Raw genomic sequence first — 27,984 nt, forward strand, 5'->3', positions numbered from 1 at the left:
ATCACTTCATGGAATTCATCACGAGGGATTGTGAGACGATAATATCATATAGTCTTCAAACCAAGATATATGAGTTGTTGACTACGAGTTGGTTATTCATTGATGATATGAAAACGCATCAGTAACTTGATGTTATAAAACGTATTGTTGTGCATGATTTAACGAGTAGTTAGTATAAGCATATATGTCGAATTTTATATGTTCCTTTTCTTCTAATAGGATTAAAAGAGAGATCTTGGGCCCCTCGATGATTTTGTGTCGGCTTATGCGTTGCGCTAGGTCAGGACTCAATTGATGTGTTCAATTAAGTTATATGTCAAACAAATCAGAAGTCGGGAAACAAACTGTAGGATAATAAGTATGACTATGTTCCATGTATTTGTTCGCATAATATCTTGAAGAATAGAGGATTATACAATCCCTTATCTAAAGAACGCATCACTGACTAGGTCAGAGTTCGACAACGACTTTTAAAAGCTACGATTGTTAATCGGATTTTGAAGTTACATCGGCAGATATAGTTATTAGACTTATCCAAGTGAGGGACTGTTGGATTAGATGTCTAAGCTCATAACTATAATCGGTATGTACTTGAGCCGATAGTAGCATGGTCCTTTTGGGTTGCCTTCACCAGAGCAATTTAAGAGGATAGACTTTTGAGGAAAAGGTTATTTGTGATTTATTATTATATTATAAGTATAATATATTAATTGAGAAATCATATTATTTAATTAGTATTAATCAAGAAATGATTTGGAATTAATTTAGTTATCAAAAGAGACTGATTAAATTTACGGGGAGGAATCTCAAATGGTGGCCAATCTACAACAACTTACATCTTAAACCTTAGATCCAACATTATCTCACGGCGATCAACATGGAAAAATCAGTGTGTAGATCCTCCACCGAGGTTGAGTACAAAGGTTTAGCCAATGCTACGGCTGAAATCACCTGGGTACAACACTTATTGACAGATCTCGACATAGGCTCCTTAAGCTTCCTACATTATTTTGTGACAAGACAGGTGCTACATACTTGTGTGCCAATCTGTTCGATCCCTCGTGGATGAAACACCTTGCTCTTGACTATGACTTTATCCGTGAAAGAGTTAAGAATGGTTCGTTGCGCGTTCTTCATAAAAATTCTTTTGATCAGCTTGTTGATGCTCTTACCAAACCGCATGCACGGTCCACTTTTTTAAATCTACGATCCAAGATTGGAGTCTTCGATGGATCCTCTATCTTGCAAGGGCTTATTACATATACCAACAATAACAATAAAAGTTAATTCAAAATTATAGGTCAATACTCAACAGTCAAGGCAGTCAACGTGCATTTGTTTTATCACCTTGTTTAGCCCCTTAATTAATTATCTCATTCCCATTCAATGAGATCGATATATATCTGTTGTAATACTCTTCTATATTCAAGAGATTCAATACATTAATAAACCTTGATAACACATTCTATCCAAGATGGGTTTCAGCAAACTTAATTATATTATGTCTAAGATAACTTCCATGCCTTACCACCTCTCTCATGAAACTTTCTAAGTCTTCCAAATATCATTGCGAGAACAAGAATATGTTTGCTAATGTAACTCCATCTACCAACAAACCCGTAACATGCATCTCGGCATTCTTGATATGGTTGTAGTTGTCTTTTGCAACTATAGCCCAATGAGAACCCTACATTCCCATAAGCACTGCACATAAAATATAAAATCTTAATAGAGATACTTAAAAGTTAAGTAAAATATATGAAAAAACATATTAACTAAATGGAAATATGATGTTCAAAGAAAGCTGACCTTATCACTTCAAAGATGACGTTCAACACATTGAAATTCAAGGGGTCTTTCTGCATTTTATCGCTTTCCGTTATGCAGATAAGCATAATAATAATTACTAAAATTGGAAGTGGTGAGAGCAGCAAAAAACCAATCGAAATCTTGTTTTTTTCTTTATTGCATTTATTAGTGGAGGAAAGAGTGCGGGTATCTTCTCTTGGCAAGAAATAGGTATATGCTGGCAGATACCTAAGAAGAAATAAGTACAATCTTTGTTACTCAAGCTCATTCGGGAAATTTGATTTAAATCATATATTGTTAGTCGCACGTAATTTCATGGATATAAAGGAATATCCTGTCAAAAAGGCTGCATAAGCTGAGTTGTTGAACCACATAAACGAAGGTCAAATGTAAATCCCAACTCCATTTTGTCAATTCAAAACCATGCGTGATATTTGACTGGAAAGTTCAGGAAGTCGATCTAAATTTTATCATAAGAAATGGTGCTATTTTAGTATTTGGAGTAACAATATTCCTCATTCAAGTGTCTAATTAGGTACTTTGTCATTATTTTTTAAAATTAATTACCATCCAGTGTTTGTTTTAATTTTTAAACATTCATGTTTCATCCCTACATATATAAAATGACTATAGTTCTTTTTTCTATTTACTTTTTCATTTAATTTTCCACTGTTTATATTTTATCAGCTATTTTATATCAATCATAATTTTAAGAACACCTTATATTATATTCATCTATCTCTCCATTGTCCTATTTCTCAACTTCAAAAACCACCACCTTGTCACCGCCGACACCTCCTTCAATCACCACCAGTCACCATACATACCCTAAAATACGAATTTGAAACCTGTAATTAGCACCAAACCTTGATCTCAAACCTAAATGAAACTTAAATCCGAAACCTGAAATCCCCAAAAAACCTAAAACCAATCAGCAAATTGTTGATCCAAAACCCTATGTTGTGGTAGTTTGAAACCAAACGGTGTGGTAGTTGGAAACCTAGATTGACAGTTGTCCGGATGGAAAGAGAAAGCAGTTAAGCTTAAGAATATATATCTCGAAACCAAAAAAAAGAAATTGTCGTCTGCCACCACTATAATTGACTAAACAGCTTTACTCGTGATTGCATGTAACAAATTGTAAAGATAATTCTTATTATCTAGAATGTACCGAGGAAAAATCTGATAAAGAAAAATATTTCTTCACTAAAGGAGAAGAGGAAATTTTCTCTCCGGGAGATAAAGATGAAGGTGATGAAGCGGAAGATGTGCCAACCAATTTGTGGTGTTCGATGTCAAATGATGAAAAAGAAAAAGGAAGTCGTGTGAAAAACTATTATTTTATGGCAAGCAACTTGACACTGTCCAGGCACAATATCATGGAGAAGGTAGAATTAATGTTCTTTTCTAATAATTTAAGTATGAAATTATGTGTGCGTTATTTAGAACATATTACTTGTACATTTTCAAACGGCTTAGATGCCTTTAGATTTAATTGTGCTAGTAGAAAACAATGTGGCTGCCATGAGTTGTACCTAATTATAAAGGAGAATATCAAGGAGAAGAAGCTAAGAACAGATGGTTTAGAGAGAGAAAATGTACTAGCAATGGAGGTTAGAACCCTTGTAGACGATAGAACTGTTTAAATCCTTTATCTCTTAAGGAATTAAAAATGAGTTCTCGAAAAATCATGGCTGATATCCCAAACCTTGAATATAATGATAAAAGCATTTTCATTATGTAATTTGAAGGTGTGTCAACCTTCACCGATGAGCAAAATAAAGCTTGTGTCTACAACCTTCAAACCCAAACTACAATCAACATCTTTTCGGCCCTCCAAAAAAAAGATGAACAAAAAACTGAATCGTCTTCGACATCCACTAAGAAACCACGGTCAAACACAAGCATGTGATGGAATCAAGTATGCCAAGATAAAAAAGTGAATTAAATGGAGGAAAAGATGGATAAAATTCTGTCACAGACCTAGGTAAAATATTACTACAGACCTAGAAACTGTATTGAAAATTTTAATGAGTCAGCTTTTGGCAATGACGAGAATATGGTCCAAGACTGGAATAAGGTAAAATATAAGTTTATAGAGGAGATTACCTCTCCAAATAAGGAAATTATGTCTCCAAATGAAGATTATACCAAGTAAATAGGTGATGTTTCACCACACTTTTCAAAGAACCATCACTAGCAAATCTACTACTACTTGGAAGAGCTTAAGTACGACCAAATGAACAATCTAGTCATAGATGAAACATTTTCCAAGATTGTTGCTCAAGCTTCCATGTTCCTGCAATTTCTAGTGAGGACATATAAAAGATGAAGCAATGGGTAGAACAGGTTGATAAGTTATTGTATAATCGAAAGGTAAATGTTGGAGTCAATGCCCTGTCCAAAACCATTAGAGGATCATTCTTAAGAGTGTTTGAAAATTTTGAAGAGTTTAAGGTGAATTTTATGGATAAGGTAGGTCTTTCTTCCACAAAAGGGGGATAAGAAGAGAAGCCACTACAAAGAAAGTGGTGGTTGAAGAGCTCTTATCCTTTGATGATGAATAATTAGTTTCTCCTACTCTAAGAAGCACTTAACTAGGGAAGACGTTGCCTCAATGAAATTATTCCATTCTTCATATAGAAACGTTTTCTTCATCCCTATTTGAGTGATAAGCTACCCCTCTCTCGCCAAAACAACTTCAATCACCCTCTTCGAAGAAAGATCAACCAACCTTCATCACTTTAGAACCTTTTTCTTTCTCATACCAATCCAATAACTTCAATTTCCACAATTAATGACAATATTAAGAAAATCATGTCTGGAGAACAACTAAAGAAGGCACTTCCTTGCAAATTAGGTCTATTCTGACAACTCAGAAGAAAAACAGAAAATAAAGTCAGATGAACTTTATCACCTCTTGGCTCTCGAATTCAATCAAAAAATGACATGATCATTGTGATTCATGTGGGGAAATTAGCTACTCCTATGAATATCCCCTTATATAATCCCTGGGAATATGTATTATAGAAGCTAAATGCCATTGAGTTTTCCACTACATGACGTTTGAAGCCCCTCTATCAATGGAGTTTAAATGGGAAAACACAAACTCTCCATAAATAACATACTTTGCAAGTTTTGACCCTATAGAGAAGGAAAAGTATGTAGAAGAAAGCTTCTATAAATGAAAGGTTAAGGTTGTATGATTTCTTCAAGAAATACAGCCATGTTCTTGTAGGATGAATAGTATAATCAAAATTTTTAGGATTTACGTACTCGATGATTATTCCTCTGTGATGTAATATCAGATTTCAGGTACGATTTTTACACTTTTATATTGTGGATTTTGGCTAGCCACAACGTGATGTGGAAGATCACCATAATGTGGCATTGCCTTCTGGGGTTGTGATCTTTTAAAGTGGCCATAATGTGGCTATGAACTGGCCAGGATGTAACACATACCCAAGCATAAGACATATGATTTCGGGCATGGAGCCCTATTTAAAGGATGTGATGGCTACGGACCACCCATACCCTCCATTACTCATATTTGTGCTTAGATCAAAACCCTATCCTCCATTCAAGTTTGCAAGCTCATTTTGGTGATTTGGTGACCTTTGAAGGAATAAGAAGTAGAATCTTTCTAGTGTAAGGATCCATCAAGCAACTTATCTCCACATTTGTGATCATTTTCTGGACCATTGTAAGTCTTCAAGGCTTAATCTTTATGGCTTATTTCTTATAGATCTAAGACTGTTAGCATATTATGACCCATCGTTTAAGTTTGAGTGGATGGGTGTCATAAAGTTCGTAATTTTATGACTCACCAAGGTCCCTATAGTGTTTTACTTTCCATATGTAAAAGAAAAGAGTGTTTTTTGGAATCCATGAATGAAAGTTGGATCATCTTCTAACCTAGTTTGAGTGAAGGACATGCATGAGTCGTTCATGTCCATAAATTTTGGATTTTTATGAACCCTTAGAGCCCAAGAAAGATTCTGAAAAGTTTCAGCAAAGGGGGTAATGGATTAAGAGCTTAATCCATTACGTTGGCAACCAAGACGTGTCACGACGCTCACCATGATGTAGTGAAGGAGGATGTTGTGTATGTTTTCTCATGTTTCCGCCATGGCGTGGTGGCGTGCTTTCCATGACGTGGTGGCAGAGCTGGTCACAACTGTTTTGAATAGCCACACCAGTAGTTGGCCATAATGTGGTGATCATTGGTCGTTGAATTTTTGACCTTGTTGACTTGTGGTCAACTGCTAGTTTAGAGAGTATATTGAGGTTTGACATTGAATGTCTGACTAGGTGAAATGTCACACCAACTTCTCTCCTGTGAGAGATTTGATACTCTTGGCTTTGATTTTCTTTGTGACACTTGCATTAAACACTAAGATTTAGACCTGGTAAATTGTATGAAAGATCAGGATATGCCCCCTTACAGTTGTATGAAAGACAAGATCTGGCCCATGGAACTTATATGTAATACCATGATTTGGTCAATGTCATGAAATGATTGTAAGAATTTAATTTAAACCATATCATTCGTTTCGGATTGAAATAGACCCGTAATATTATGTATGGTATGTGGTATTTTTTAGAACTCACAAAGCATTGTACTTACACTTTAAATGTTTAAATGTTCCAGGTAATTCTGGTTCCAAAGGGAAGGGCTCGACAAGATCACACTACATCCCCTAGAATAATATTCCACACTATCTATTTTATAATTTTACTCTTATTTTTTTCAGCATACATTATAATCCAGTCATCTCTTGAGAGAACGAATAAAAGGTTTTAGTGGTTGAAAAATGAAATTTTTCCTTACTATATTTGGGAAGTTACAAATTGGTATCAAAGCTTTATTTGTGGGATTCAGGCGCACTTCATAGTATGTCCAAACTCAAACATCAGGCTAATCAAATATTTTTACAGGAAAACAATTTTTCTAAAAAGGTTTTTACAAAGAAAGGGGTGTGATGCATGCAATTAGCCTAACTCAAGCAAGTATTTCCCAAAATACACATACATGAATGTTATGTTTTAGTATGTTATTATATGAGTCACATAGGGTTAAGGATCTTCTCAAGGATGCTTGATAGAATACTTATCAGGAAATATGCCTTTATATGCCTATTATGTGATTAGGTGCTTTAAATTTTATGTTGATACTGGATGTTACGTGTTGAATGTATTAAGGTGGTACATAGGTAAGACCTGATAGCCCTAGTACGCTTGGTTCAACCTTATTGGATGTTTTTATTTGACGAAGGCCTTGGGGAAGAGAAATTATTGTGAATGTCTATTTTATTGTAAGTATGTACAATGTGCATTCATTGGATGGTTAACGGTGTCAACAAAGACTTTATTGGCACACGTGGAAAGTAGAATCCTATGATTTATAGCGATGTAGTCATGTGTGGGTAGTCATAGATAAGTGACTTACGAATTTTGGGATGACTCTTGAGGAAAGTACAGATAATTGTGGAAGGTAGTATGGGCCCATACTACTAAAATCATGGGATTCTTACTCAAATCAATGGAATTGATAGAGATTCTAAGAATATTGTAGTATGAGAGATTACTTTATTATGATACGACCATTCATTTATGTTTTTAGAATGATGATGACTCTTTATGGAATCAGTTCTAGTTCTTGCTCGGATGTTGGACCTAATGATACTAAGCTACGTAAGATTATGACGTTCGAGATTTTGGGAGCTATCCTGGAGGCGACCCCTGTCACTTTCTCATTAATCAAGGAGGTGATGATGGAGTTGATGGAGGACCGGCTGGGGGCCTTTCGTGTAGAACTGTCCCTTAGTTAGTTTGAGGCATGTAATCTCATTTTTCATGAGTTTCGTGCTTTTGGAGCTCCTATGTTTTTCAGGAAAAAGCACCCCATTGCCATAAGATGTTGATTGTAGACATCGAGAGTGCCTATCAGATGTGGTTCTGCCTTGGGGGTCAAAGGTTAGATTTGCGGCTTATCTTTTGAGGGATACAACTTATGAGTGGTGGGAGGTGGTTGGTTATGGTATGGGAGCATTTGTTATCAATGTTATGACTTAGGGAGAGTCAATCACGAGGTTCGAAGCAGAGATTCCCCCCGTTATCGAGGTACAACAGCTAGCATGATAGTTTCAAGACCTTCTTCAAACGACAGAGACAATGGAGGAGATCATCACCAAGTTTAGAGAGAGCTTTCTTTGTTGCCCAATATGTTGCAAATTAACAGATGAATAAGATGTGGTATCATGATATGTTGAGAGAGAACATGAAGGACATTGTTAGTATTTTGCACTGGCAGAATTTGGGGAATATGATTGACAAAGCCAGTAAGCGGGAGACTTAGTTGGAGCTTCTTAGGAAGCATAAGCCAGTACCAGTTCAGAAAGCAGGGACAAAAGAGAATAAGTCTAGGACTTTTGATTTCCAATCTGGAGGCCAGCACGGAGGGCCATTGTAAAAGTTGTGGTAAATCGAACGATAGGGTTTGTCGATGAGGTGGTTCAGGGTGCAACAAGGACAGAGATACGGGTCATACTAGGTAGGATTTTCCTCAGGGGTCAGGACTGATTTTATGCCATTGCAATTAGGTGGCCTATAAGAAGTTTGATTGTCCGATATTGTGAAGAGGATCAATGGGTACACCTGATCCAACTACTTTGAGGATAATTGATGGCCGCCAGGACAAAGTGAAGGCTCATGTGGTGAGGAGCAGAGCTTTCCGGTTGACGGTTGAGGAGCCTATAGCAGCACTAGATGTTGTCACTTGTATGCATTCATGTTTATTTATTTCTATTTAATTACTTATGCTTATGATTGTTTGTTATGTGATTAGGGAAGTTCTTAATCAATAGTCTGAATGCCCTTGTCCTTTTTGAATCCAGTGTTACTCGACCATTGGTATCTCTTGTCCTTAACAAGAAGTCTGATGTTGATTCAGGGACACTGCCTTTTCCTTTCGAAGTAGAAATCATAGACGATCGCATTGTGAATACCTCGAGGATCCATAGTGATTATGAATTGGAGATGTTTTGGGTTCGGTTCCCTATTCATTGTGTTCCTATTTCTCTAATAAGGGTAAGGATCATTGTAGGCATGGATTGGTTGACTCGGTTTGGGGATTTAATCGACTATGATCACCAACTAGTTGGAGTTCGAACCCCAAGTGGGGGAGAATAAATCATTCATGGTGAGGGTGTACAAGGTGGTCTAGCGATTTGTTTGGTTGTAAGAGCTAGGAGATACTTGTAGTGTTAATGGTTATGATTTTTATCCGATATAATTGATACTCGATTTGACGGCAAGAAGTATATAGATGGTATGCATGTAGTTCAAGATTTTTCTCATGTGTTTCCTAAGGATTCGCCACGAGTGCCTCCTAAGAGGTAATTGGAGTTACATATTGATTTAGTTTTGGTTGCGACTCTTGTAGCCAAGGTACCTAATCCTTTAGCACCTCCTTAGAAGCAAGAGTGATCCATGCAATTTCAAGAGCTATTGGACAAGCAGTTCATCAAGTCGAGTAGTTATGGTTGGAGAGCTCCCATTTTGTCTATAAAGAATAAATATGGGTCTCATCGGATTTGTATTGACTATAGGGATATGGATATTTAGAAGATGACCTTGAGAATTCGTTACATACACTACGAGTTCGTGTTGATGCCATTTGGACTCACTAATGCACCTTCAGTGTTCATGGACCTGATGAACCGTGTTTGCAGGCTGATGTTGGATCGGTTGGTGATTGTGTTTATTGATGATATATTGGTCTATTTTAATACAAAGGAACGACATGGGGAATATTTGAGGGAGGTTCTTAAGACCTTGTAAAGGGATAAACTTTATGCAAAGTTCTTCAAATGTGAGTTTGGGTTGCACGAGGTGCAATTCTTGGGCCTCCTTGTCAAGCAAAATTTCGCGAGGTGTAATTCTCCATCTATGATTCATAGCTTCCTTGTATTATCAACGTATTATCGCAGATTTATTCAAGATTTCCCAAGAACTTAGGATCGTAGTTTTCTTTAACCCAGTTGATGAAGAAGAATGTCACTTTTTCTGCGGGGGCCTAAGCAACAGGCTACATTTGAGACACTGAGACAAAAATTTTGCAAGGCTCGGATATTGAGCCTTCCTAAGGGTACAAATGATTTTGTAGTTTACTGTGATGCGTCAATCAATGGATTGAGTGTAGTACTTATGGAGAGGGACCATGTGATTACATAGACTTTGAGGTAGTTGAAGCCCCAATTAGGCGAATAATCCTACTCGTCATTTGGATTTAAGGTATGTGGTTTTTAGCCTCAAGATTTGGCAGCACTAACTGGATGGTGTTTGTGTATCATTTACATGTACCACAAGAGCCAGAGATATTTAATGGATCAGCTAACATGAATACGAGGATCTTCAGGTGGTTAGATGTGGTGAAGGATTATGATTGTGACATCTTGTATCATCATGGGAAGGCCAATGTTATGGTCGATGCCTTGAGTTGCAAGGCAACTAGTACTCCAATTAGAGATCTATGTTTGAGGATGACTGCCACTTAATCATTGATGGGTTTTATCAAAGAAGCACATATTAAGGGTTTGAACGAAGGGAATCAAAAGAAATAGATGATCGAGGATCAGATTTCTTCGTTTGTTACTAATAGTCGGGGTTTGTTGACTCACTGTGGCAGGGTATGGGTTCCCGTTTATGGCGGGCTTCGTAAGAGGTGGTTGTAGCAAGCACATAAGTCCAAGTTTTCAATCCATCTCGCACTACAAAAGATGTATATGGATCTAAGACTTAGTTACTGCTAGGCCTAAATACATAGAGATATAGCTTCGTATGTGGTGCGGTGCTTGACTTCTTGGAAAGTCAAGGCCGAATATTAGACACCCAAAGGCAAGTTCAGCCATTAGACATCCCCATGTGGAAATGGAAGACGATCACAATGGATTTCTCATGAAGTTGCCAAGCATGACATGTGAGGTTGATTAGATTTTAGTTATTGTCGATAGGTTGACCAAGAGTGTCCACTTGATCCCAATTCAGGAGAGTTCATATGTCAATAAATTATTCGAGATATACATGAAGATAGTGATTTTGTAGCATGGAGTTCCTAATTTTGTTGTTTTCGACCATATGTTCATTTCACATCCAGGTTCTAGAGGAAGTTTCATGAGGAGTTAGGTACTCGATTGCCTTTCAATACTGCTTACTAGCCACATATTAATGGTAAGAGGGAGCTGGAAATTCAGACACTCGAGGATATGCTTTGGGAGTGTGTTTTGGATTTTGGTAGGAGCTAGGATACCCATCCTCTTTTAGTTGAGTTATCTTACAACAATAAATATCCCACCAATATTAGCATGCCTCCTTTTCAGTTTCTCTACGGGAGGAAATTTAGGACCCCATTTTTTTATGTAATGTTGGATAGTAGTGATGTGGTGCGTTGAGGTAATGATCAAGACTACGGATTTGAAATTGCAAATTCGTGGGAGACTATGGACCACACATAGTAGAAAGAAGACTTATGTTGAAGGGCGTCATTCTAATCTCAAGTTCCAGGTCGGAGATTTTATGCTTCTAAAGGTATCACCATGGAAGAGTGTCATCTAGTTTTGATAGCTGGGCAAGTTGGGTCCCATATTCATTTTTCCTTTCAGGGATATTTCCCGAGTGGGTAAAGTTGCATATCGATTGGATCATCCTATGGAGCTTAGTCTGATCTACAACACCTTTCACATTTCCTAGTTGCAGAAGTGTTTAGATAATGATTTTGTAGTGGTATGCATGGAGGACATTCATGTGGACTAGCGCCTAATTTATTTAGAGAAACTGACTGCCACTATTGACAAGAAGACAAAGACCTTGCACAACAAGGGGGTGGGTTTGATGAAGGTGTAATGGCAGCACTGAAAGGGTTCAAAATAGACTTGGGAAACCCGAGAAAGGGATGAGCTAATATTAGTTCGAGTTATTTGTAGAAACAGATTTCGAGGACAAAATCTAATTCAAGAAAGAGAGTTGTAACACCCGGTTTCAGTTATGAATTTTACTCTTTTATTTTTTGTATTTTGAGTGGCTACGATGTGCTGATGAGGATCACCATGACGTTACATCGCCATTTGGGGTGGTAGTCTTTTTAAGTGGTCATGACGTGGTCATGTGTTGGCCATGATGTGGCGACACCCCAAGCATAAAACCCAAGATTACAGGCCTTGAGCCCTATTTAAATGATGCGATGGCTAGAGTTTGTCCACCGTGAGCCTCCATCACTCCTATTTGTCCCTTTAAGCTTTTAAGCTCATATTAGTAATTTGGTGACCTTTTAATGAAGAAGAATAAGATTTCTAATGCAAGGATCTAGCTATAACAACTCATCTCCATTGTTTTTATCATTTTATGGACCATTGTTAGCCTCCAAGGCTTAATCTTTATGGTTCATTTCTTATACATCTAAGTTAGCATATTATGACCCATTGTTGACGTTTAAGTGGATGGGTGTCATAAAATTGGCAACTTTATGACTCATCAAGCTTGCTAGAGTGTTTTATCTTTTGGATCTAGAAGTTGAGAGTATTTTGGAATCCATACATGAGATTTGGGTCATCTTCTTGTCTTTTGACCTAGTTTGAGTGAATGACATGCATGGGTCTTTCATGTCCATACATTTTGGATTTTTATGAACATTTAGAGCCCCAAGAAGAATTTTGGAAAGTTTAAGCAAAGGGGTTAATGAATTAACAGCATAATCTATTATGTTGTCCATGCACAAAAACCACGACATGGCATGATCTTTTCCACGACGTGGCGAAGGAGGATTTCGTGTCTATTTTATCTTGTTGCTACCATGACGTGGTGACATGCTTCTCGCGATGTGGTCGTGAAGCTCGTTGAGACTGTTTAATAGCCAGAGTGTGGCACGTAGTTGGCCATGACGTGGTAACCATTAACTGTTGATATTTGACCTAGTTATCTTTGGTCAGCTGCTAGTTTTAAAGGGTAGACTGAGGTTTGACCTTGAAAGTTTCATTAGGTGGTATGTAGGACCATCTTTTTGCATTTGAGAGCTCTAATACATTAAATTTCGATTGTAAAGTGAGTTTCCTCACTATACTATGTAGGATGCTAGATTGTCTTTGTAACGTTTGCGTGAAAGACCAGGATATAGCCAATGGAAATTCTATGAATAACAACCATTTGGCACCTGATAGTTGTATGACAGAACATTGTATTTCCTCTGGCACTTATATGTAATACTATGATTTGGTCCATGGCATCAAGTGATTGTAAGTCTTTGATATTATCCATAACATTCACTTAGGGTTGAAAATACTTGTAATGTTATGTATAATATGTGGTATTTTGGGAAACTCACTAAGCTTTGTGCTTAAATTTTCATGTTTAAATGTTTCATGTACTTATGGTTCCAAAGGGAAGAGCCTGGCTTGATCGTACTGTATCCCCTTGAGTTTTATTCCGCACTATCTATTTTATATTTTTTACTCTGATGTTTTGAGAATTGATTATACTTTAACTGTCACTTGTACAAATGAATGACTAGTTTTAGTGGTTGAAAAATAACATTTTACTTAGTGTTACATACGAGTGGTTGGTTTATCAAATAAGAAAAGTTTCATTACAAACAAAATATTGAAATATGATTTTGTTGCATTAGATTCTACTAGTAACGAGGCATAGTGGCTAAGGAATTTTGTTGATGAAATTTCGTTGTAATCAAAGTTGATTACTCCTAATTCTATCGGTTGTAATAGCATTGCCAATTTTGCTAAGGAATATATCTAAATTTGTAATGGAAAGTCTAGAATCTTCTCTGTTAGACATATCATAATCATAAGATTAATCATGAAAATTCTAAATTAGTTTAGTTTGTTAGAATGCAAAAAATAAATGTTCTAATCCCATTTTAGCTTGTTAAAGCAGAGATTTGGTGAAAAAATTTAGATGGAATGGGATTAAATTCCACGTAAAGTCTGTAATGTAGAGACAAATAATTTCCTTATAATATGACATTAGAGACTGAATTTAATGCAAAATGTTAATCTTTATAGATTGTAACACATGATAGACCTGAATTACGTATGCGATTATGAAGTGTGTTCGTATTTCAAAAGTTTAAGGACTTCGCCTGTATACAATTATAAGAGGATAGGCACACACAACTTTTTAATTGTTTCATGATTTCTATTTTCTAGATTAGTATATTGAAATTTTTGTCTTTCATCATCACCTATTCAAATTGGTATTAGATTCAATTCACTAGACAGATCTATTATAAAATATTTGTAATGTATAAAGTACTAACAAGAAAATTCAAGATTTTGGATATTTTCAAATATATACAAGATTTGTGTTGTTTAACTCATCGAGTTAATTCATGGGTTAAAGAATATAAATGGAAGAGGATTTTTTATGGGAATTAGCACGAGTTCCAAATGGAGACTTAAATGATGACTTAATACAGGTTATATGGTGTAGAGTGCACACTTTCATATAATCTAGTTTGGTACCGAACATGACGAACTGAGTGGGTGAAGGGTGTGGTGCACCCATTAAGAGGGTCAAGACGCAGTGCACCTTGTCGAATCGAAATGTGAAGAGTTATTGGTGGTGGTATCGATGTCTACCAGCCCTGGCAAAGAAAAAATGACCATAACGAAAGCGAGGCAGTAATGGTCAAGTTTGGACTTTGAATGAATTAGGAAAACGTGATTAGAATGCAAGAAATATTAACGCTTCGAATTTAGGGATGCTCAAATCCAACTCTGTTAAATGAGATAAGAAGATAACATAGTTAGATTTAGTATTTGTGATATACTTTGTATGTGATCAGATCCATGTATTTAGGATCTTTTGTTGTAAAGTCATCTATATATTGAAACACTAACCCATTGGGTTATTCACGACAAATACAAGGTTTCACGTGGTATCAGAGCTACATCTGCCTATATCAAACCCTAATTATCTTTCCGACTCTTTTGGTTTCCTTCCAAAGAGTTTCTCTAAATATTTCTAATCATGTCTGCTCCGATTAAATCAACCACTATCGCCATAGCTATCTCTTGTAAACTATCCAGAACTAATTTCTTGCTGTGGAAAGCACAAGTTGTCTCAATACTTTGTAGTGTCCAACTCTTTGGTCACCTTGATGGATCCACACCAACACGAGCCGCCAAAATCACCATAGGAACCAGTGAGGCTACCAAAGAGACAGAGGCTGCTGTTAAAGAACAAGCAAATCCAGATTATCAGACATAGATAATCTAGGATTAGGCTGTGATAAGAGGCCTTCTATCCTCCATGACTGAGGAAGTCCTCCCTCAGTTAATTTGCTGCACCAACACAACACAAGAACTGTGGATATCGCTCCATACTATGTTCTCGGCCCAACATCGTGATAATTCAATACAGATTCTTATGCAGCTCTCCACAACAAAGAAAGGAGACATGAGTGCAGCTAAATACTATCAAAAGATGATTGGTTTCGCTGACACCATGGCTAATATTGGTCAACCTATGAATGATGAAGAAGTTACTGGCTACATATTAGTCGGGCTAGGACCTGGACATAGTGATATTTTCACTGCATTCACCGTTCTGAGCAACGAACACAAGGTAACCCAACCTGAATTCTACTCTTACTTAGTTGCTCATGAAGCTCAGGCCAACACTATGGGGAATACTGTTGAATTTACCTCTTCCGCCAACACAGTCTGTCGTCAAGATTCAAACAACCCTCCTCGTCGCAACAGTCCCAACAAAAATGGGCACAACAACAACTCTAACAACTACTAGCGAGGAAATTATCGAGGGGGGAGTGGACATGAACGTGGATGCGGACGCGGTCGAAATTATGGAGTACCAAGGTTCCAAGTTTGTGGCATACCTGGTCACACTGCATTGAATTGCAAAAACAGGTTTAATCATGCTTACCAGGCTGAAGAACAACAAAATCGAAGTGGCAATAGTTTGACAATAGGAAACTATCATCCCGATAATTCATGGTGGTTGGACTGTAGAGCCACTGATCACTTGAATCATGACTTGGCTCGTCTCACTGTGCAAGAACGATATCATGGAAAGGACCAGGTTCAAGTTGCAAATCGTGCAGGTTTGTCAATTTCACATATTGGTCATTCTTTATTACCCGGTTTAGGTCGACCCCTTGTTCTCAAAAATGTTTTGCATATCCCTAAAATAAAGAAACACCTATTGTCTGCTTAGAGGCTTGTTTCTGATAATCATGTTTTTATTGAACTCTACCCTAATGTTTTCTTTGTTAAGGACATAGCAACGAAGAAGGTGCTTCTAATCGGTAGAACCAAAGGGGGTCTGTATCCTGATCCAGTTACTCGTTCCTCAGGTCACTCCCATCAACTCTCCTCAAGTGTCAAGGTCTCCTCCTCACAGTGCTATCAATGATTCGGTCATCCAACACCTACTATTGTCAAGTCCATTTTACATTCAAATAAACTAGATTATTTATCTAGTGACTCAAGTGTCTGTGACGTGTGTCAACGTGCAAAAACTCATCAATTACATTATACAAGTTCGAGTCGTGTCACCTCTACTCCACTTGAGTTGGTTCATATGGATGTTTGGGGACCAACTCAAGTATCTAGTGTAGGGTTTAAATATTATGTCAGTTTCTTGGATGATTTTAGTCGATACACTTGGATTTACCTTATCAAAAATAATTCTGATGTTGAACAAGTTTTTTATAACTTCCAAAATCATGTTGAGCGTCTTTTGAAAGCTAAGATTCGTTATGTGCAATCTGAATGGGGAGGAGAGTATCAGAGATTACATAAATATATTTAACAAGTGGGCAGCACTCATTGTATCTCTTGCCCACACACATCAGCACAAAACGGAGTCGCTGAGCGTAAGCACCGCCACATAGTTGAGATAGGCTTAACGCTCTTAGCTCAGTCATCTCTTCCCCTTCGTTATTGGGATGATGCTTTCCTAACTACTTGCTACTTGATCAATAGGATGCCTAGTCGAACCATAAACAACAAAACACCAATTTCTCGATTACTCAAAATTAACCCTGACTACTTGTTCTTACGTGTTTTTGGATGTGCATGTTGGCCAAATTTGTGAAAATACAACACCATAAAACTCTTGTTTCAATCTAAATTGTGTGTCTTTCTAGGCTATAACTCAATTCACAAAGGTTACAAATGTCTAGAAAAACTCACTGGCAAAATATATATTTCTCATGATGTTATTTTTGAGGAAACAAAGTTTCCTTATGCCACTGCCTCTTGTCCTTATGCTCCTTCCAGTGAAGCTTCATCCACCTCGTTTCCTCAGTCTGAACCGGCTATATTAAATGACCATATGCGGAATTATGACTTGTCGCTTTTATTGGCTAACGAGTTTCATGCAGATAAACACCAACTTCTTTGCCACACTCGCAAGTTTCATTGCCTTGTGTATCCACAACTCCAACACATCAGGTATCTCAAGATGCAGCCACTCTAGTCATAGCAACTGAGGTCACCTCAGAACTCCCTTCACCTTCACCGCCAGAAGTTTTACCAGAGACACCTCCAACTTCACCAACTTCTCCTGCATCCACAGTTCCATCTCCTATCGGTGAAGCTCTAGCTGATCAAAGCTTGCCTACCCCAGCAATGAACATTGGAGGACGAGTTGGTAAGGTATTTCCTCGAAAATTTACTGACGGGACATTTTGTTATGATCCAACCAAGTGTGCGTTTTTAGTGACCACTCCCACTTCTTTTCGTGTCGCTTTGTCATCTCCTGGCGAGCAGCCATGAAGGCTGAGTTTGCTGCTCTCCAATCCAAAAAAACGTGGACTTTAGTACCACTTCCCACAGGTGTCAATATCGTTGGCTGCAAATGGATTTTCAAACTCAAACATCATCCTAATGGCTCCATTGATAAGTATAAAGCACGTTTGGTAGCTCGTGGTTTTACTCAATAGTATGGGATAGACTACCAGGACACGTTTAGCCTGGTGGTCAAGCCAGCCACCATATGCTTAGTCCACTCACTTGTAGTATCTCGTGGATGGAATATGCGTCAAATTGATGTCAATGATGCCTTCTTGCACGATTTCTTAGATGAAAATGTTTATATGCAACAACCTCCTTGTTTTGAAGACACTAGTCATCCGCAGTTTGTATGCAAGTTAAACAAAGCACTTTATGGTCTCAAACAATCACCATGAGCCTGGTTCTCACGTCTTAGTGAAAGATTACATCACCTTGGTTTCCGCTCTTCCAAAGCTGATACTTCCATGTTCATCATGCAAACGCCCACTATTACCATCTACATGCTTGGTTATGTAGATGATATCGCCATTGTTGGGTCATCACCTACAACTATTGATCACCTCATTTGCACACTGTCTTCTTCCTTTCCTATTAAAGATCTAGGTCGTCTAACTTATTTCTTGGGAATTGAAGTACTTCACAATTCAGGGGGAATAACTCTTGTGCAACACAAATAAGCCTCTGATCTGCTTAAACGGGCTAATATGATGAATTGTAAAAGCATTTCAAGTCCCATGTTAGTAACATATAAGCTTGCTCAAGATCTTGGTAGACCTCTCAGTGACAAAGACGTTTTCAAATATAGAAGTTTAGTGGGCGGTTTGCAATATCTTACATTAACAAGGCCAAACATTTCCTTCCCCGTTAATAAAGTTTTTCAATATTTTTATAAACCCACTACAGTACATTTGGAGGCTATGAAGAGAATATTGCGATACATTCAAGGCACATCAACTGTAGGACTACAATTTCAAAGATCATCATCAACTCTGCTTAGTGTGTTCATTGATGCAGAATGGGCAGGATGTATAGATTATAGAAGATCCACGGGAGGTTTTGCAATTTTTCTAGGACCTAACTTGATTTGATGGAGTTCAAGCAGCCCACTGTATCACGTTCGAGTACGGAAGCTGAGTACAAAGCTTTAGCTAATGACACTGCTGAGGCTACATGGATACAATCATTGCTCAAGGAGTTGGGAGTTCATCAAAGAAGAGCACCTGTGCTTTGGTGTGATAATATAGGTGCCACATAGTTGACAGCAAATTCGGTGTTTCATGCTAGAACTAAGCATATAGAAGTCGATTTCCATTTTGTAAGGGAAAAGGTCGCTATGGGAGCTCTAGATGTACGATTCATATCTTCAAACGATCAGCTGGCGGATGGTCTGATAAAGCCTACTACTCGCAACATGCTAGACAGATTGAAACACAATCTAAACCTCAAATCGGTTGAGATTGAGGGGGAATGTTAAATGAGATAAGAAGAAAACATAGTCAGTTAGATTTAGTATTCGTGATATACTTTGTATGTGATCAGATCTATGTATTTAGGATCTATTGTTATAAAGTCATCTATATAATGAAACACTAACCCATTGGGTTATTCACGGCAAACACAAGGTTTCACTAACTCAAAGCCAACCTTTGTTGCATGAAAGCTAAGTTGTCTGGCACGCAAAGCTACCTAAGCAAAGTTGGCAGCAAAAAGTCGTCTTTTAAAGCTCTAGGCTAAGCTGTATGTGATAGCTTCAGCCAAACAGCTCGAACTACCTGTGAAAGCTACAGAATCTGCAAATTTCTTTGCCCGTATGAAAATTTTGTATACGCATTCCACATATTTTTTAACGCTGTGACGGAATTGTAGCAATCTGTATACTTTTCTAGAAAAGAGCTCTTTGTTTCTTGTGCTTGGAACTTTAAATTATGGTCAGAATTATCCCAAATTGAATATCTTTGTAACACAGGCATTTTGGTGGAGCATATCAACACACAGAAAGTGACTTAACATGATGCATGAGCAATCCTGATTTGATTACCAAAATATTGTTTCCTACCCTATGTTTATGATGAGATCTCCAAGCTGGTGTGAAACAAAATGAGCGGAGATTGTACTGGCCTTAATCATACTTGTACTTGTATCAACAATTTAATATGATCTTTTAGTTTTTCTTTATTTAAAAAAGTACGATTTAGGAGTTTCACGACATTATGCTTTCTTTTGTTATCTTCGTTATGTATTTGTGAAAGGAGTAAGTTCACGAGTCAGTGAGTAGTAAGAGAATCTAATATATGATAAATCAGGTGTTTAATTAAAAATATATACTTGATCTTAGCTTTTGAAATTGTACGATAGTTGGGAAAAATAAGCTTAATGACCTTGCAATTAAAATATTGTAGTGGAAACCAGGAGTCTGAAACATTAACCTCTTTTACCAAAAAGAAAACAAATCCAAATCAATTTAAAAAAAAAAAAAAAAAAAGAAACAAATATTCTTTAGAAAAGATTACTAAGTTTCCCGGAAGACAAATAGTACTTAATACACTTTATTGAAAAGTATTATAGAATATTAATACCAATAAAGTATTTGTGATAAGATCTGATATGCCACCATAAATGCATAATACTTAGTGCCTAAGTTCAACTACCATGAGAGAGTGGTGAATAGCATTCTTCCAAACATTAGTGGCCATAAGTGCGGTGTGAAATCATGCTTAGGAATATGTATGAGATTCTGGGCTCCTGACTAGTCTAACATAGAATTTAATTCGGACAATATCGTTGCCTACCTGCCAAGTGCATGTGGTGGGTCCGTGTGTCTAAAGTGATTGAAAATAAACAAGGGAGTAAATAATCAATTTAAATTTGTTCACATTATTTCAAATGCGTCACATATGCTTACAGCTATAATTCTTTTTGTATGATCTTGTTCCACATAGATCATTAGCAATTCTAATCGTGTAGATATGAAATTCAGCGTTTCGTTGGATTACTCACTCAGTCACATTTATTATAACATGTATGACATTAAAACGAGTATAAATCAAAGTAATTATTACGTAAAGTTATGTTGAGAAGGGTGAGGGATTGACTTACATCATGGTAACAATCAAGACAATGATTGCTGGAGAGATGAGGGAAAGATCAAAGACTGATTCACCGGTATGTCTAGTATTCGTAACTTGAAACAAGGAACCCACTACTTTCTCTAAAGTATTTAAACCATGCATGGCTTGAGATTTCCACCCAATAGAGATCAAAAGCACAAACTGAATGAATATGAATCCAATAGATGTTAGGGAAAGATACCACGAATCTACCCCTGATAGCAAATGCCGATAACGCAACTCATCTTCATTTTCTAAAACATACTTTATCTCCTCTCTAATACTTATTTTACCAAGAAGTAATAGTACAAGCCGGAGGAACACCGGGTACAATGTGTTTCCAAGGAGAACGAGTGGGATTAGAATCATTTGTAGTCCTAGATTATTCTTGAAAACCATCATGCTTTCATTTGTTGGGAGAAATCCGCAGTTGGTGAAGGTAGAGATTGTGGTAACAATTGAGAATACTTGTAGGTTAAGCTTTTTGTTCATCAACACTTCTTTTATGGATACAACAAGGCCCACATACAGAGAAACTAGAAGGTATCCAATTACTTGCACTGTAAAGAAGTACCATAGCACAGTAATCCCTAAAAACTTCATTGATTTGTACTTCAAGTCGATGTTGCTATTTGTAGACATCAGTCCGTTCTCTACATTCATGTTTGAGGAAGGAGTACAGCTTGCTGACTTCCTATCCGACAACTTAAATATCTGGATTTGAAGTTCAAGCAATGACGTGAAAACTTCTCCTCCCAATAGCATCAAAATTGCCAAACAAAAGAGTTGGGTATTGGAGAAAACCTCCATCTCAACTGTAGCCATGCTAGATACAGTGACAGCTGAGACAGCTGTGAAAAGAAGATCATAGCTTTTTGGGCGATTCATAGGACTCCGAGGCTCCAAGATGGATAAAGACAAATACCCTAACATGAATAATGTAACAAAGTAACAGAGTTGCAGCCAAAAAGGATCCACACGAAGAAGGAGAGCCCGAAGGAACGAATAGAGTATGGTTCCAGTCCAGTGGCACATGCAGGTTAACGCGTGGTGTAATGACGCCAGGCATTTTACTGTTTTGGTTGGGAATTTTAGATTGGGAGTGTTCTTCATTTTAGTATATTTTCTTCACATTTAAAGAATGACTGGAGTATATATAACAAAAAGAAAATCTTTTAGCACACCACTATACTAGATTGACATTAGTGTAGGACATCTAAAACGTGGGATGATCAGCGGATACTAATATAATAATTCAAAAAAAAAATTGTCGATTGATTATAATACGAAATTATCCATGCAATGTTACCTGGTGAATGATTTTGTGATCATTGCAAAGTTAATTACCTATGGCCATCTTCGTGTATTTTAATTGATGTGTTGAATTGATTTCTTCTATGAGAAATCCTTTTGGGGGTTAAAGTATTTGATTTCTGATTTTATAATGAATTTTATAATTTGGGCAGACAATCTAAGAATATGTAGGTCAAATTTTAACAAGATTGGTCCTTTGTGCTTATAGTGTTTTCTCGATAACGGCATAAAATGTTAATATGGTTTTATCCGAGTAATATTTTTTTTTTTTTAAACGACAAACTAACTATTATTCCTAAATAACCACCTATGTCTCCACCCAGAATTGAACCCTAACCTTTCATATGAGATGGTCACTCCATACCACTAGGCTATTAGTCCTTTGGTTTATCTGAGTTACATAAACTCTTTGTTCGTTAGTTTATAATGATTAAATGAGGTGACAGGGGTTCCTAATTTCTTAGGACAATTTACTTTCAATAAGTCACCTTATCTTATTTATTATATATAGTGGGTGCTTTGTTAACCATATTTTAATAATTTTTTAAGTATAATTTAAAATTAATGATTGGATAGATTTTCTAAAAAATTAACTTATTAAAAACTCATCCTAAGTTAATAAACTATAAGTTAATAAACTATAAGTTAAAAAATATTTATCATTTTAAATAAACATAGCCAAACAAGCTCATAATATTAATTCATATTAGGCTTATGAACATCAGCTTTGACATCGATTCTAATTGCCTTCTTCTCACCAATAGATGGTTTCCAGAAGTCTTCCCTTGCATCGTTTCTAAATTCTTATTCTCTACGTAATGAAAGTCGGTTTCTCTTTTTCTATTCAATCCTGGGAGAGGAGGCGGAAGGAAAACGTAGACAAATGTTGAAGGTGCTCTTGGCGGGTGTCACTAGAACAGTCAGCAAGAGCTGTTGCCCTCTGAGAATCAGTTGCCTCCACCACCTCCTGTAATCTTCTCACTATAGATATGATTCACCACCTTTTTTCTTTCAATTCCAATAGTCGACTACTTCAAATCCAATGATCTTCCAAAACCCTTTCCATCTTACTGTCACTACTTCTCTATGATATGTCTGTGCTGAACGATTTCATGCGATATGCGACTGTAGCCCTAACGTTCAATCTGAATTTTACTGGTGGCTCCTCCAGCGAAGCCAAAGCGTTTGTGTTGAACGATTTCATGAGATGTGTGATTCCTCTCACTTTATCTCCAGCTCCAGGTTGTTATATTTCTTAACTTTGATTAGGAATTTAAAACAAAAATATGATGTTATTATCTATTGTGAAACTTTTAAGCTATTCATTATATGAAACAGAATACTCCTAGACCTAGACCTTGAAAGTCACTGTGATTTTCAGATTGATAATTTCTCTTTTATCCTATCGTGGTGTGTTACTTTGAAGCATTAAATCTCTTCATTTTTAAATAGCGACATATACGATTATATTCAACAAGCCAATAATGGTATGTGTGCAAACAGATGCTTGATAAAATGATTAGAGAAGCAAAGAGCGCATTGAACCTATGTTGTTTTGGATAATTGTCAAACAATCCCTACACTATTTAATTAATTAATCCCAAACTTAATTCTGCTTAATTCCTTATCAATTATTAATAAAATACTATGATTTCTAATTAATATATTATTCTCATAATATATTAACAAATCATATATTTCAATTCATTAATCAAATAATAAATCAACCTTCTCGCCAATATAATCTTGTCTAATTGCCAGCTTTCAGGGCAATGCAAAAGGACTATGTTACTATCAATTCAAATTAATACCAATTATATTTATGGGCTTATACACCTAATCCAACAATCTCTCACTTGGATAAGGCTAATAACTATAACTGCTAGTATAATCTTCTTAATTGATTAGCAAATTATAGCTACCAAAAGTTGTTTTCGAACTCAGATCTAGTTAGTAACCTCTCTCCTAAGATAAGCGATCCTATAATCCTCATTTCTACAAGATATGATAAGGATATGAGACATGAAACATAGTCAATCTCATTGTTCAATACTTTGTTGCCCGATTTCTGATTTTTAATGACATAGAACTTCAAATCGAACACATCAATCAACTCCTAGCCAGGCCCGCACTATAAGTCAACATCAAATCACCGAGGGGCTCAAAGATACCGCTTTTCCCCTAAAGGTAAAAAGGAATAGATAAGCATTGACTTATATTCATGTGTTATCTACTCATCAAATTATGCACAATAATACATTTTATAACATCAAGTTATTCATGCGTTTACGTATCATCAATGCACAACAAACTTGTAACTACACTTCATATATCTCCATTGAAGGATTATAAGATATTATCATCTCATAATTACTCATGATAAATTCCATGAACTAATTCTCTGAGCTTGGATTAATCTAATACTTAAAATCCCTATATTTAAGTATCCTTTAACGCTGCATCAAACCATTGCTAAGTCTATAACCCTTAGACAAAATACAACCCAATTCATGACAGCCTTAATTCACTACGTACTTCCAAAAGTATGAACAACTATGGATTTTGAATAATCAAATTATTCTGGAAGTAAAAGATGCGAAATGAAACACGAAATAAACAATACACAAAAGGTAGTAATCTAACATATAAATAAATCTCCATTACTTATGCACCAAAAGTCAATTACATTTATTTCGTTACAAGTTTCTAAATATCTATCTAACTACTAAAACTAATATCATCTTTTAGACCAATGCTCTTCCATGTTGAATGTCCTTGACTCTACTCAGACCCTTTGTGAGGGATCTGTTGGATTCTTTTCTGATGACACCCTTTTAACGATGAGGTGACCTTCTTCTACTCTATGTCTAATGAAATGGTATTTTATGACGATATGCCTTGATGATGTGTGCAAATAGCTACAACTAGTTTTAATATTTTTAACCTAGCTACCTTAACTAATTAATTGCACCTAGGCAGTGTACCTAGTCAAAATTATAGAATAGTCGGGTATGTCGGGTTTCGATCTCAGGGAATGGTATTGATTAGTTAACCTATCTACTATTAAATAAACCTAAATTATCAACAAAGTTGGGGTTTTTACTTGATTTTATAAGACCATATGAACTTAAGTCACGAAATTCATTCAATTACTAAAAACACTCATGTTTCGTTCGAATCCACTTCTTCTTTACGACTAGTTAACAATTATGGATTGTCAAAGTTGGTTTTCTAATTTATATTATATTAGTAATTTAAGTCTAAATTTACCAATAATTAACATATTCATGTAAAACTATGCATGTTCACACACAATCAAACACATAATTAGTTATAATGATGAATAGGCTACGTAAGATTTATTATGTAAACACAATTATGCTCACAATTATGTTCTCCAGCACAGTTAAATTTAATTACCTTAATTACTATCTAAGATTGGATCGATCCTAGCTCTAGCAATTCAGTGTTCACAAAATCACTAGGTTTGAAGTTCATGTAATTCAATAATCACTAAGCTACACAGAACATGAATTCAAGCAATTAAATAATCAAATGCAAGCATGCTAGGTAATAATAATCAAATACAAACAATTTACCAACTAATCAAATCCATTAATAATTAAACTAAACCATATGTCAGATGCTTCATCTAGCTAAACAAGAGTAGCTAAATTCAGCTACTTATAGCAGCAATCAAACAAGCATAAATCAATTTAATAAACATGTTCATAAGTACCAAACAAATAAACTTATTAAGAACCTTCACTCCTTTGGCGTTGAAACCCTTTTTCTAGAACTTCTCTCCTGCTAAAAGTCGTCTTCTGAAAACCTTCCAGCCAGCAAAAAGCCCCCCAAATCGTAATGGACTAGGGTATTCATATTTTCTGATTTTGCCGAGTTCACGTCGTGAGCCCTTAAGCCTCATGTCGTGATTATGAGATAAACGTGTTCAACGAGGACTCTTTCATCTGGATACATATCTTATATATCACACCACTCACGTCTTGACTTTTCAATTGCTCACGTCTTGAGTATGTTTTTTGCTGAGTTTTTTATTTTTCTTTCCTTCAAGCCTCCAAAGTTCCATGTTTTGTCAACTTTAGTCCCTCTCTTCGAAAATGCTTCTATTTGGTTGTAAAATATAATTTAAGCTTATAAGTACCCATGTTCTATGCAAATAACCAAATTATTAGTAAAAATGTAAATAAGTATTGCCTAAAAATATGTATAAATATGACAATATCAAAATACCCAACACTTATGCTTTGCTTGCCCTCAAGCAAATCTAATTATTTTTCAAATTAAACCTTTATCACCAACACCACATAGAATGATCCAACTCAAACTCAGCCATTATGCCAAGACCTCAATGCATACATTTGTATCTAAAATGTTTCCTAAGTAACCCCCCTCAATTCTAAATACTCACAATCCTCATAAACACGTGCCCACTTCTTTTGAACAATGCTCAATTTATGCATCTCTTTAAATCCATCCGCATAAATCTTCCTAACCTCAAGGTATTTTTCTAAAGCAACCCAAGCACACATAAACTAGAGAATTACAACTTTTAAGATACCATACTATGGAGCTCTTGAATTCTTCACTTCATTGATATTTGATCTTCAGTTTTTTTGAATTCACCATCTTTTGTAATTTTTGGTATCTTCAACTCTTGATACTTCGGAATTTTTGATCTTTAATTCTCATACTTCTATAACTCTAAAAATTCTTCAATTTTTTACTTTTCGTAGTTTCTCTTTTTTATATTACATGTACTCGCTTTTTTATTTCACTCAAAAACCTACATGCTTAAGCAGGGGCGCTATACTTCAACCCTTATTGGTTAAGGTATTAGTTTTATTGGATACATTTCAAGTACAGGCTGCGAAACATATTGCGTTCCTCAAACTAAACGAGGTTGTGTTTTTGTCCCATGATTTCACTAGAATAAAGGAGGCCACAAATGCACTATAACATATATCGGCTAAACTAAACATTTGAGCTCTCATCAGATCATCCCACACAACGCTAGCAACAAGAGTTTAAATTCTAATTTTTACTAGAAATTTTTATTTATATTATTATTTCAAATCTATTTCTAAAAATTTTTAAATTTACTAATTTCTAGCAATTTAGTTTTTCGACCCCCTACCCCACACATATCTCATACAATGCCCCCACTGTATGCATAGACTAAATTAAAAGCAATAAAAGGGAGAAAAAGGAACACACTCCCCTTGGATAGTAGTAGTAGTCCACTACATCTTCTACAAATATTTCACTCATGTCATCATCCTCATTAAGTTCAGATGTATTTTCAGCATCAATTTTATTTTCTGTACTTAGTTTGGCATTCAATGAGTCGAACTTCTGTACAGTTTCGGTTCTTAACTTCCATCTATCATTTTCGTCTAATAGATTTTTAAGCATGTCCTTATGGTCTTTGGACTTTATGTAGGACTCTATTTTGTCAAGTCCAATTTTGTAGGCAGGAAAGACTTCATCAGAACATACAACATTTTCACAGTTGTAAGCTTCGGCATCGACTTCATCCTCCTTTAACACAAGGAAGGGTAAAATCATGCGATGTATATTCTTTCCTATTTCACAATCGAGATGCAATTGAGTGATCTTAAAATAGAGTCTTTTAGCAATTAAACAAAAAACATTTTGCTGTTTTAAAAGCTTAAAATTGTCTCGTTGCAAATAGATTGACTCATCCTTAGACCTAATTAACTCTTTCTCCTTCTGCTCAATCCACATCCTTCTCTTCTCACTCTTCGACAATATCCTGCTAATTTGATCAGTCAGGTTAGAGTTTGTGACACAAGTTTGGGTGAGACTACTACTTATACTAGAAAATTTTGATTTTAAGCTATTCAGTTCCTTTTCATAGTTCGTAATAGGTATTTTCAGAGAAG

The 27,984-nt window shown here is 36.1% G+C and overlaps 1 protein-coding gene across 1 annotated transcript; it reads right to left on the minus strand.

Moving 5' to 3' along the window:
• Positions 1–882: 882 nt before the first annotated feature.
• LOC145065040 (cation transporter HKT1;3-like) lies at positions 883–21,848 on the minus strand. Its single transcript, XM_079012382.1, has 3 exons — positions 20,733–21,848; positions 1,810–2,037; positions 883–1,704 (listed from the first exon to the last, which is right to left on the minus strand). The coding sequence occupies exons 1-3, from the start codon at positions 21,776–21,778 to the stop codon at positions 1,506–1,508; spliced, it is 1,473 nt and encodes a 490-aa protein (XP_078868508.1). The 5' UTR covers positions 21,779–21,848; the 3' UTR covers positions 883–1,505.
• Positions 21,849–27,984: the final 6,136 nt, after the last annotated feature.

This window comes from Lactuca serriola, chromosome 7 (genome assembly GCF_051521515.1).
Source record: "Lactuca serriola cultivar US96UC23 chromosome 7, Lser_US96UC23_V15, whole genome shotgun sequence".
Lineage (NCBI taxonomy): Eukaryota > Viridiplantae > Streptophyta > Magnoliopsida > Asterales > Asteraceae > Lactuca > Lactuca serriola.

Excerpts from the sequence above, each read along its gene's own strand:
- LOC145065040 (XM_079012382.1), bottom strand. The coding sequence starts at position 21,778 with ATGTGCCACTGGACTGGAACCATACTCTATTCGTTCCTTCGGGCTCTC. Across the intron at positions 2,038-20,732 it reads GTCTTGATTGTTACCATGAT|GTATCTGCCAGCATATACCT; the intron begins GTAAGTCAATCC and ends ATTTCTTCTTAG. Across the intron at positions 1,705-1,809 it reads GTCATCTTTGAAGTGATAAG|TGCTTATGGGAATGTAGGGT; the intron begins GTCAGCTTTCTT and ends TTTTATGTGCAG.